We start from the raw sequence: 12,758 nt of genomic DNA, 5'->3' as shown, positions 1-12,758 counted from the left end.
ATGACACTCCTAAATTCATATGCCATATAATATACTTTGTAATAACCTGGACCACATTTGATTAACCCAATAGAAATTGTGCATCTGCACAGGTAGCGTGTTAAACTCCTATTAAACATTGTAAGTCACCTCAAAGATGAAAAAGGAGAAAAACGCAGGTCTTAGACTAAAATGCTAAAGTGCTCTCTCTCTCTCTCTCTGTATCTCAAATATCTATGAGGGTAGACAGGCAGACATCACCCATTTGTCAGTTGACAAAATACACGTATTTTAAATCAAGCAACAGTAATGTCTCAGCCCCGTCAGTGCATTACCAAGTAGTTTATAAATGTCGATGCGGCCCCGATGCGAAGTGCCTAAAGATGATGGAAGATTGTGATCCCAGCTTCATCTGAAGATGCACAGTACGTATAAGCCACTGAAAATAAAAGCTGTGTGTGTTCAAAGGCATTCAGTCTCGAAGAAAATCACCCACTCGCGCACCGAGCAGAAAGATCACCGGCTGTGACAGCACAGGGAGGATGGTAATAGAATACATGTGCAACTTGATGCATTTTCCACCAGAGCTGTGGGGCGAGTCCTAATGGAACCGAGGGAAGAGAGGACTAAAAATCACTGCTGAAGCGTCGCTGTATAAAATAAATCTCTCACTCTTTCGTACAAATATACACAGACTACAAAGTGAGCTGCTAACATGACAGAATGACGGCATTAAGCTGCAGACGGCTCAACCTCATCGTCAGGTAATCATCTATGAGATCCTGGGATGGGTACAAAATGTAATACTTCCTTCACAAACAGCAGTCATGGGCACAAAGCTCAAAATAAAACAAAGCCTTAAAAAAAAAAAAGAAAAAAGTATAAAATATAAGCTTAATTTAAATCATTAAATACTGTACACGTCACATAGAATTTCAGAGCTACAGCAGGTGACCACAGAGCCTTTTCTGCAAGGCGAACATTTCTAAAATTACTCACAAAAACATTAGCAAAAATATGTCGAAGGATATTCCAACATTTCAACAATTGCACTCCAAATTTAACTCTAGTCTTGTCAGTTTTTAAATCGCCCAAGCCGCCGGTTGTTGGTCCATATTTTGCATATTTAGATATCTAAAACTATTTTTGAAGTCACCAGAAATACTGCACAGTAGAGTACAAGCGACGTCGATAATAAAATGCAGCGCAGTTGAACATGTCTGTCGTAAAAGAGTAGATATCTGAATATGTAGGGCATGGATCCACCTGAGTGAAATCGTCTTCAACTGCTACTGTCGTGTGGACGGAGTCCGTGCCTAAAGTCCCAGAGTGATGTAGAGACGATGGGAATTACTGTATGTGGCAAAATAAACTTCTTATTATTAGGCTATTGTTTGGCTAAATAGAAACAACGCTGTACTATTTTCACACAGCAAGCATGACGTCTTGAAATGAGAAGACCTTTTTGTTCTCAAAATCCAGAAATCAGATAATGTAAACGTTTCAGAGCGTTTTTTTTTTTTTTGTTGTTGTTGTTTTTTTCTGTCCTGCAATTTGCACTTTGCCCTGAAAAGGAGCTATTACCTCCTCTTTTAATGGGCATTTTTCTTTTCTTCAGTGTGTGACTTTCACAGCAGTCAAGATGTATAGACTCCAGCGGACAGACATTGCTCTCCCTAAGGTTATACTAGTGACATTGTCTTATGTGGCCACCAGCAGCCAAAACGCCGGGCCTGCTCCTGGCTTGCATCTGTACGTCACTTCAATCTCAGGAGGGGCTTAGCGATTCTTTTAGGCCCACCCTTGCCATCGCGTGGTGTCCATCAGGCACCTGGTATGGGCTTGCTACCCCTGGCCAACAGCAACACAACCAGACTGAGAACCCCCACGGCCCCGAGTCTCTTCAGCAGGGCCATGCTGTCTTTGGGGATGACCACCTGGGCCAGGTCGTTGGTGATGAGGGAAACCTCATGAGCCACACAAACAAAGATGAAGGTGCTGACCATGATGTTAAGTGAAGGGTTTCCTGGGATCAGGACCAAAATTCCTTTGGTGTCTGCTGCAAGCCAGATGTGGTACTGGCATATGAACAGCTGGGGGAGACAAACAAAGGATGTTCAGTGCTGTAAAGGAACAACAGAACATTATGCACCAAACAGGCATAACATAATGACCATCTTCCTAATGTTGTGCAGGGCTCCCTTGTGCCTCCAAACCGGTTGTGACTAATCAGAGAATGGACAATGTCCTTCTGATGGTGTCCTGCTGTGTCTGGTAACAGAATGTTGTTAGTGGGGGCCTTTGGGTCCTATGGGGGTTTGGGATCTAGCGAATGTGGAGGCCAGGTCAACACCTTGTGCTATTTTCATGTTTTTTTTTTTAGCTGTTTCTAAAGCATTTTTGCATGTGTGCCTGTCAGTCTGGCTGCTGCCATCAAGGAGTGTCATTGCTATGGGGTGGGTGTGCCTGGTCTGGTCTAGGTGGGTGCTACATGTCTAAGTAACATCCACACGAATTTCCCAGCAGAACATTGAATTGTCACAAGATGGTCAACATTATTTACTTCTCCTGTCAGTTGTTTTAATGTTGTGGTGTTTACTACAAAGCTGGTACAGACTACCAGTAGCTTTCCATTCCTGGTGTTTTATCAGTTCTGCTTCATGGTTATACTTTATCTCTAAAGTTTTACTCATTTTTCTAATTGTTTTATGGCAGCCCTTGCAAGTTACTTATAAAGGTTATTTCGGTAAACGCTGATGACTTTACAGTCAGAACCACCTTACCTCCAAGGAGATCTTTCCAAACCATGCAAAGAATGAGCTATATATAGAGCGGGCGTAGCCAGGAATGTTCCTTATGAGAATGAAGGCCAAAATCTGCGGATAACAAAGAGCAAAGACATTTCTGAGAGTCAAAGCATGAAGGCCCAGCGGGCAGATTATTATCATTCACACTGCAGTCCACAAGTCAGGGAGATTTCAACGCTCACATAAGAGCGATACAAAGACAAGACGGCTTTATCGTCAGTGAAGTTATAAACTGCTTTGGTATCTCAGTGTGGTTAGTATGTTTAGTCATAAAAGGTAGCAACACCCTTGTTATTGCACTCCTTATGTAATCAGGCAAATCCAAAGGAATTTTAATTGGGGCAATTAACCGTACAACTGATAATTTTTGTGTTTAATTAAGTAACAGGGTGAACACCATGTGAAAATAAAAGAAGAGGACCAAATGGAAAAAATGAGACACACATATAAGGACAGATAAAATTACCTGGACCACAGAGATGTAGGGATGCATCTCGTTGCACTCAGTTTTGGTTTTGCAGCTGCTTGCCCATATTGAGTAAGTCTAGAGTGACGTGACAAACAAGAGTTAGGTAACGTGTTTTAGCCAATATTTACCAAATAGTTAGTACAATCCTTTGTCAGAAGCACCAAGAACTTTTGCAAGACATACAAAAGAGGATAATCATCCGACGTGGGGTTGTCAAGGCTACAAGGTGTGCAAGTGCACATTTTAATCATTACCTACAATAAGACATGGAAAGAAAAGAACTCTGCTTCACCCGCAGAAATGAAATGTGACAAAGGGAATTAGTAGGATTTAAAATATGAAATGGATGGTATCAATCTAAAATAAAAAGTGTAGCCCGAACTTCACATGTGGTGGTGCAAGAAAGCCAAGGGTAAAGGGTCTTACTATGAAGGAGACGACAGAGAAGAAGAGGAGCAGGTTGGAAATTTTGGCAGAGAAGAGAGCCTCTCCTTTTCCCTCTGAGAGCACCTGACGCTTCTGCAGCACCAGATAGATAAAGGCAAATAACATGCCATGTATCACGGCCTGTAAAAGAATATTACGTCGTTAAATCACTTTTACAGACTTTGGATTGACGTGAACGCTGTCACGTATTGCATGTCAAAGAATTTGTTAATTCAAAGACCGGCTACTACACTTGAATGCATCTGTGGTGAAACACATTTGACTTACAAATCGGTCCAGCTTCCATCTGAACCACCACTCGTGGATACTTCCGTTGAGCTCAAAGAGCTTGGAGATAGGCCACACGGAGAAGATACTCTGAAAAAAACCCTGGAATCACAACGCCAAAACATGTGCATTACATAAAGTAGACAGGAGTTTCAGGACCAAACCATGAGTTTGAGAAAAAAGGAACTATGAACATTTGCCTATTTATGCCTCCTCAGATTTTTAAGTAAAAAGGCCATATTATTCTCATTTCCAGGTTCATCATTTTATATACTAGAATAGGTTTACATCCTTTCATCTCGTATCACTTTTCAGATACTTAGTTTAAGCTTCTGTATTTCTATGGTCCACTTCCAGATCCAGGAAAACCCAGTTAGCTTGGATTGGTCAGCTGCTTTGAATTACAGCTCTGGCTACCTAACTCAGGACACCCTGAACAGTAAACTGCCACCATGCCAACAACCCTACAAGTAAAGGGTCCGTTGTACCTTTTTAACCTACATCTAGTTTGTCCTCTGCGTTTCTTAGAAAAGTAAACAGCGTCTTATCAGTTAGAACAATACTGGGAGCCATTCTGAAGACAGTAACTGCCTTTGGCGTGGACTTTGGGCTTTTTAACTGTTCAAACCTTGTACATGAACGGTAACCTACATAAAACACCACTGGTTATGCAGGTTTCCGAAGCCCTCACCGTTATCTTTCATGGCTCAAGGTAATAATGGTGATAAGATTAAAATGTCTTAAATTCACCCACCTCTGAAAATGCGAAAAAGCAGATGAACAGCAGGAGGCCCAGTAGCTTTGCCAAGACCCCAAGATGCCACATGCCGCTGCCTGTTCACAAAGCAAGACAGATGTTTGCGGTTTTTCAAAAAGCAACAGTGCAGTACTAATACTTTGTGTAATAATATGACACCTACTGTTGGCCTTCTTCTGAAGGATCTGAGGCCACATGGCCAGCGTGGCGTAGATTATGACAAACCAGAAGGTGACCAGAGGGACAAAGTAATAGAACTGGTATGGTCTGTCCATGACCACACACAACACCACCACCAGGAAGTTCAGACGGAAGAGAACCTGACAATCACAATGAAAACACAGAAACATGCACAGGTTACCCAATAACAAATAGTGTTTAGAGCCATCCCAAATGAAGGCGTTTCCTGCTGCCAAACATGGTGCCAAGAAAGTGCCAACCCAAACGTCTTACAGAATTATTTACACAGAGAACCAGGAATGCGGATTTCAAAATGTCAAGACAGCAGGGTCAATACTGACTATGACTATGACAGTTGTCTGATTGTTGGTGGTTGTTGGTCAGTGCCTGGGAGTCATTGACTGCGTTTACATGGTCTTTAGTATCCCGGTTTTGAGGCTTATCCCGGCTTTGAGCATATCCGGGATATGGTGTTTACATGGAACACAGAGAAACCCGGTTATTCATATCCCTGTATACATGATAAATACCAGAAACCCGTTTTCTGATCGCTGCATCCTATCTGCACATGCGTGTTTTACGTCTTTTTCAATGTTTTCAACGTGACCTAACTTGTTCAACGGAGCGAGGTGGAAAACCAGCGTCACGTAGCTTTTCCGCAACAGATTTGAATACATCGGCATTTCGGTGTTTTCTGCCATCTAAACACGTAGTTATGTTTAGTTCTTTCATTACTTTAAGGGAAAATTTTGTCTCTTCGTCGCTCCAAAAGTGAGTTCTCGTTGCCGCCATGTTGTTTGTATATCTAGTGCGTCACTTGGCGTCACTCGAGCCTGCGCAGACAGTGGGCAGCTGTCAGAGATCGGGATAAGGTGTATACATGCTCCAGTATCCCGGCTTCTATCGGAGTACTCCAGGTGGCAAAACCGGGTTTCTTGATATCGGGAAATGGGCATATCCCGATTTCTGAATTCGGGATATGGTGTTTACATGGACAAACACAAAAACGGGATACTTCAAAAACCCGATCAAAACCGGGATACTAAAGACCATGTAAACATGGTCATTGTTGTGTCCTTATCTGTTGAAACTAGAGCAGATGCTAAGGGCCAGCATGGCAGCGCTGCTTCCAACTACACTTGTGGTTTATAAGCAGATTGTTTAGGTGCCTCCATAGCAATAAAACTTAACAACATATACTTAAGCTACCATTATGTCCTGAGTGGGTGTTTAGCATATAAATAACACAGCTGCATTTCCAATCACTATATAGTTAGATGGTAACTTAATAGTATCCAAAAAAAAAGGAACCAAAAGGATTATTCACTACTCAATAAATAATGGACAGATTAATAAATCAATAATAGAACTACTAAAAGAATAATAGAACTGAACTAAATATTTAATTGATTAATTGGTGGCAAACCCTAGTACAGTCCTCATACTATACACAGTAATTAGGAGCCACTGTAGAAGAACGTGGGACTGACTGTACTTACCTGACACACTCTGTTAAGTCCAAAGTCTCCTTTCAGCCAGAAAAAGGAAAAGTGTCCATAGCCAGTTTGGAACAGGTAAGCTGCCACCAGCACCCGCACATGCATGTACACTGGAATGAACTGAAGGAAAGAAATCAGGGACAAATCATCCTTATGCTGCTTAGACATCAGTATAAGCATCCTTAAAGCACTATTTATAGAAACAGAGGTGTAGAAGACATAAGCAGGACTCACAGCGCTAGCTCCAGATATGTGATAGATGAGGATGACTAGCTGCATCCAGCCTTTCCACTCATCTGTTTGTTCTCGGTTGAGTAATTTGGTCTGTGTCAAAGAGAGTTCAGTTTATTTCATTAGACCGTAAGTGTGCTTCCACAAAATAGAAAAACGCTGCATTGAGCAGCATCATCTCACCTCCTTGCTGTTCTCATTGTAAAATATTCCCAGTACAAATATATAGATGAGAGGGATGAAGAACGTAGAGTGCGTGTAAAACTTCTGCTCTTTCATGAACACATCTGCTCTGTCACAGAGGTAAAAATAGGCCATTATGACACCCATCCTGCAGAGAGCCTGGAAAGGCGCCTTTGGGCCGAGGGGGACAGCTGCAGTTGCTGGCTTCTTCTCCTCTAGGCTCTCCACGTCAGGGGGAACAGGACGGCGGTGGCGGTTGCTGCCAAGGACATGGAGGACCAGGAAGATGAGGGTGGAGCCCAGGAAGAAACACGCCGACATCTTCTGAAGGAAGTTAGGGGGTGGTAATGTCTGGCAGCAGGAGCCGTCAATGGGCCTCAGTAGCTTGTTGCACACAGAGTTCATGAGGACCATGGCTCCCTGACAGGAGGGTTATAGAAGGTAGAGAAGAAGATGCAGATAATACTCAGAGACAAAATAATTCATAATTCTTTCATAATTGCAAGTGCAAATGCATAATATTAAATCCTGCCTACCACATTTCTGGTGCTCTCAGGCAGGTGCAACCCATCATCTGACTTGGTGATAGTTTCCAGAGCAGCCTGGCGTGACGCAGCCAACAGCTTGACCCGGGTTTTGCCATTGCGCTTGCTGCCGTTGAGCACGTCCACCGCTGCTTCATTGTACAGCTCTAGCTGCTGGTTGGTGATCATCTTCCTGTTCTCACTTAACACCTCCTCATTTACTGGATCTGCGGGGCAGACGTGTGATGGTGTGTTTTTCAGCGTGAACAGGGAAAAAGAAGTTTAGTTAAGACTGTGTCTTCGTGAAGAGTTGATACTCACATACATTTATTTAGGTGTTTTGTTTAAAGAAACGCATTGATTTTCGATATCACTATCTTAAAATGTGGAAAATACAATACTCTTTAGTAAATGAAGAGCAATCAAACAGACACAGGGCGTGTTTGTGAAATCACTTGGATTGCATTCACCCTCTGAAACCATCAAGCTGTCTTTAGTGTAACCCCATTTGACATGTTATAACAACAGTGATTAATTGCCGCAGTGGAGGCAGTAATACTTCAACAGACCAACTGAGATGACGGATAATTAAAAGTTATTGCATTGGGTAGTCTACTGTAAGCTGAGCTCACCTTGCACGACCCAGTAGACTTCCCCATGATCAGCCAGCCTCTCCAGATGCAAAGCAATACCCGACAGGTTGACTTTGTACTGCTGCAGGGCTTCGTTGCTGCCACCGTGCAACTTGATGGACCACTGTTGTAAAAGGACATACAGATAAAATTAACTCAACCAGCACTTTGTGTTTGTCTAGCAACTAAATCAGTGAAAAGCCCTCATTTATCCAGCTTACTGTGGCAGCTCCAAGGATGACAACATCTGGCTTAACTGAAGCTTCCTGCAACACATGAGCGTTGTTGCAATTATTAAAACAAAGCCGAAACTGTGTGAAAGTTTATTTTTTTTATGAAACCTCCTCCACTAACAATGTCCCCATTAACATCCACACTCACATGTGTCCAGGATATCAGGCGCTCCTTCATTGAATTATTTGCCTCTGGATGCCACAGAAAGTCCTAAACACAAAGAGGATGAAGAATTTTTTAAATATTTTACCAGAGTACGTCTTTATTGACTGAGAACAGGAGATAAAAACAAACCCAGAAATAGCTCACCACATTAACAGAGGAACTCTCTTCTTCAAAGGAAATGTCCTCGTGCTTCAGATGTTGCATGCAGACAGACAGACAGAGAGAACGTCTGTTAGGAATATACTGCTCCTCTTTTTCTCAGATCAAAATAGTTTCAGCTGCATAGTTGCGCAGCATCCCGTTGCTAGATTGTTCTTGAGGGTTTTATATTAACATATAAACCATTTTTGATGTAGTACATTCTCTCAGTGCCGCCTATTTCAGGTCTCATGGTATTTGCACACTTTAATAAAGTCTTACAGCAGATAAAAGATCTGCAGGGCTATTTTTAGCATTAAAGCTGTAAGCTGATATGTGCGTGTCAAACTTACAAAAAGCAAGCTGCAGCAAAGAGATGATAAATGGTGGAAAGTAAAGTAAATGGCACTGAGTAACTGCGGGAAAATAATCACTAATAATCAACTGAGGAAGTCTAGGAGGAAAAAACATTTCTCACAGGAAGATACACAGAGTCCTGAAACCAAAGCTGTTGGGTTGGCTACACATAGCTCTACCTCTCCGTCTGCTCTTCAAAATTTGTTTTTCTTGCCCTCTCAATCAGTCAGAATACACTGGGCGTCTTTGTATGATGGGAGACGTCTATTTTAGATTTAATTATTTTGATTCACTTATAAACTCTTGGGACACATGAGCTTTAGTAAATGAAGGTATTTTTTTTTTGTTACACCACAGCTGTGCCTCACATTTCTAGATCTGTATATCCTGAACATCTCCCGAAACAAAATCGCTGTTTCTCATAATTACCTTGTTTCCATCTTCTCTTCGCTCTGGGTCAATAATTTTAACAAAGGAGTAAAACAGCTGCCTGATTCGTGAATCTCCGACAAAGGCCACCCGCTTTCCAGCAAGGCAGTTTTTGGCTTCTCTGTAAAGCAAAAAAAATAAAAAATGCTGGTTAGGATGCAGATGGAAATCCTTCATATACCGAGTGGACATTCATATTTAATAAACTTATAAAAATAACTTCCTAGTGGACATTACATTTTCTATAAGTGGTCACAAGTTACCCATCCACTCTTACAGATGCACATACACTCACTTGCAAGAACGTAGGTACACTTGTAAAGCATTCAAACAGTTGTGCTCTAAATCCTCCTTCATGACTGTTATAATGTTAAGTTTATGTTGAAACGGCATAAGGCAGGTGGTAATTCAACTGTTTGATCACTGTAGAGGATGTAGTTTGTGGTGCCAGCCCACTGACTAAAATGGGGGAGTCAAAAATAACAGACACGTGTCGATAGAACACAATACAATTCAACAGTTCTGCAAACCACAGCGTCCAAAATGAAAACACAGTTGAATCAACAGCTCTCTCAGATATTTTAAACAAATAACCTTCACGAAGATAAGATTTGCTGCAGGTGTAGGAGCCACAATACAGATATATTGGAATGTATGCTGTGTCAAGTCTGATTGAGGGATGCAGCACATAAGTAGGAACCTTTCTGGTCTTCCACCTGCAAGGTTTTTCACCGTTGAAGAGGCATTTTTCTGCAGGAGCTATTGGAGAAGCTCATTCATGTTTTGCGTGGAATTATGTTCAAGTTTGATCCAAACTGAAGTCTGATGGTTATTAAATGTGCGTGTTCAATTATAAAGCTTGTCTTGGTTTAGACATGCTTTATCAGTCAACATAATAGATGCATCCAATAGAGTTCAGGCGTGGTAATGCTGTTAGACATTCCTTTTGCATTCCTTTTACCTAGTGTTTTTTTAAGAACTGGCAAGTGAGTATACACTTCAATCTATCATCACTTCACACTTGAATCTTTATCACCAACACACTGTATATATAGTAACTCTGCAGTTAGTGTGACTCACATGCTTTTGTACTTGTGCATCATGCAGCCATAAGGCTGCCATACGTTCTCCCCCAAGTAGCGTCCTCTGGACAGCAGCCATTCACATGAGTCTTCGCCTGGAGGCAAGACACAAGAGAATCAGTAAGTCTTGCTTTCACTCTTCGTTTCTCTCTGGCAATGACTGAAACCTGCTGCTTCAATAGTGCCCTGGCCTTTCATTCAGTGCAGTCAAAGGGCTTTACAATACAGGGCTCTGAATAAAGCCATCAGCAATTTAGCTCAAGCGTACATCTCTACAGCTATTCATTTGTGTGCAAAATGAATGGAACCATCTGCAACTGAGTCAGTCCATAGAAACAGGAACATAAAGGGGCGGCAGGCTGGAGGGAAAGAGAGGTGGACATTCAGTGCTATCCCTGGTCAAAGCAGCTGCTCACTGTGTACACAGAGCTCCCTGCTTCCTGTCACTTTTCATGAGCAAAGTCCAGTGGGTGTATACCACACTTTTATGTCTTAAAACTTTCAGTCCGACCTGCTGCGTAATTCTTGAGATGAGGGGCAAACTAAAAATGTGATAAATCATATGTACCTGGAAAAAAAAAAAAAACTGTATCCAGCGAGGCGATGCAAGTTTGTTTAAGACCTGACAAAGAAAGGCAGTGTTGCAATCCACTAAAGCTAGAGTTTGATGGTTGTTAACGACACTCAACACAAACATTTATAACAAGATTAATTGGCAATGCATTTATAGTTGTGTGATTTTAGATGACATTTTCCTCCTACTACTACAAATCTCCCTGTCTAGCTTCAACCTACGCACGGCGCTCCTCCAGCACTAATAAAGCGTGTTCTGACAGGAGCATGTAAACACAGCTAAATGCAGTGTTAGCTTTATTCAGCTAACCAGTCGGGCAATTTACGTCCGTGCCTCTGCAAGCGAATTTACTGTGTGCAACCTTGTACTGGCTTGACGCACGTTTTGCGGTCCGTACACCTCTTCTTTTTAGAAGATGGACAGCGACACAGCGCCGAGCAGCAAAGAGAAGTCCCCGCAGAAACAAACAGCTAGCTAGCTAGCTAGCTGGCGTTAGCATTAGCTTGTGTCAAGTGTTTCCCTAGCCGCATCAACACTTAAGTTTAAAAACAACGGAGCTCCACTTACCTCCATAATACCGCGAAGCTGTGTGGAACACGAGGAGTAAAAGAACAAGTGCTAGCGATATCAGTTTGGCGTTTTTAATGGTAAAGTGTTGATTTATTTCGCGTTTGCCCAGGCTATAGGCCAGGACCGCCATCTTTGCTCCTCCATGACAACAAGCAGCTGTGCAGTCTAGCGGCGGAGGTGCTCCTCTCGATGCACCATCTGCCTGGTCTGCTCCATGCGGCACCGCCTCCTCCTCCGCCATCTCTCACCGCCGGGTTAAAGCAGGTGTAGATAATAAATAAATAAAATAAAATCAAAAGGCGTTTGAAAACGGTCTATTAAAAAATTTCCTTAGTGATTCCTAGACTTAGGACTTCAACAGATTAAAACAACGAATACCATTTACATAAAACAAGCCTGCTAAAACCTGGATGAAATACTGTGGATTTCAGTAGAGGATGTCATGCTCAGAGTTGTGGAGATCATTTGAGTGGAAATGTCTCGTCAAGTACTTTATTACACCAGTTCACCAATGCCAACATTCAGGTTCTTCCAGCTGGTGGAGGTTGCGTCATTCCCATGCCAGTCATTACCAAATATTTATTGCTGGACAGGTAGAACAGTCTGCCTGTCCACCAATAAATATTTTATGGCAGGAGATAGTGGTTATATTTGGATAACTGGGAGGAACTTCTCTTTGAGTTTGTAAGCTTAACTACTATAGTGTTAACACTACATGTGTGATGGAAAGAATTACTCAGTGAGACTCCAGCAATCCACATTTGAAGAAAATGTATATTTCCCTGTTACACGAACTTTATATGTCCGAAAACAAAGCTAAAACAAAGGGAACTGGACATCTTGTGTTTTTCTTGAAGACATTTATCAAAGTATAGGTTCTTCACTTCTAAATTAATGTTTTATACATGTACCTGATGTCTAGCTTTTGGTATATTTTGCAACAACAGCCCTAACTGCCCTTAAACCTGTGTTGCCCACAGTGTACTAACAATATTCCACAACCTCTTCTATCTCTACAGACAGATTGTGTGTGTCTTTGACTCACCTGTAAAAACTGAGACGTCTTCAGGAAAACTCAAACCTGTCCAGCTGTTTTAGCTGTGTTTATGGTTACACCATGAGAACCTCCACAGACATATTAACTTTATTAGGCTTAGAATTTTACTATTTCAGTTTACATGTGATCTATCCACAAACTGTTTTTTTTTTTTTAAGTTGAGTAGAAGATCAAAAA

General features: G+C 41.8%; 1 protein-coding gene across 3 annotated transcripts; it reads right to left on the bottom strand.

The window, feature by feature from the left end:
- Nucleotides 1–275: 275 nt before the first annotated feature.
- casd1 (CAS1 domain containing 1) lies at nucleotides 276–11,782 on the bottom strand. 3 transcript variants are annotated; one of them, XM_084563524.1, is made up of 18 exons: nucleotides 11,522–11,782; nucleotides 10,379–10,475; nucleotides 9,299–9,419; nucleotides 8,519–8,563; nucleotides 8,357–8,419; nucleotides 8,197–8,241; nucleotides 7,976–8,099; nucleotides 7,356–7,570; nucleotides 6,820–7,239; nucleotides 6,640–6,729; nucleotides 6,406–6,525; nucleotides 4,890–5,046; nucleotides 4,724–4,803; nucleotides 3,970–4,071; nucleotides 3,682–3,822; nucleotides 3,253–3,330; nucleotides 2,763–2,855; nucleotides 1,802–2,072 (listed from the first exon to the last, which is right to left on the bottom strand). In XM_084563524.1, exons 1-18 carry the CDS (start codon nucleotides 11,763–11,765, stop codon nucleotides 1,803–1,805), a joined length of 2,505 nt encoding a protein of 834 aa, XP_084419650.1. In that variant the 5' UTR covers nucleotides 11,766–11,782; the 3' UTR covers nucleotide 1,802. The 3 variants fall into 3 exon arrangements, with proteins under 3 accessions (XP_084419651.1, XP_084419650.1, XP_084419649.1); XM_084563523.1 differs by having other exon boundaries at nucleotides 6,406–6,729; XM_084563525.1 differs by lacking the exon at nucleotides 3,682–3,822 and having other exon boundaries at nucleotides 276–2,072; nucleotides 6,406–6,729.
- Nucleotides 11,783–12,758: the final 976 nt, after the last annotated feature.

Source organism: Chelon labrosus (assembly GCF_963514085.1).
Source record: "Chelon labrosus genome assembly, chromosome: 16".
Taxonomy (NCBI): Eukaryota; Metazoa; Chordata; class Actinopteri; order Mugiliformes; family Mugilidae; genus Chelon; species Chelon labrosus.
Note: the sequence above shows the minus strand (reverse complement) of the source record. Positions and strands in the feature narration are given on the sequence as shown.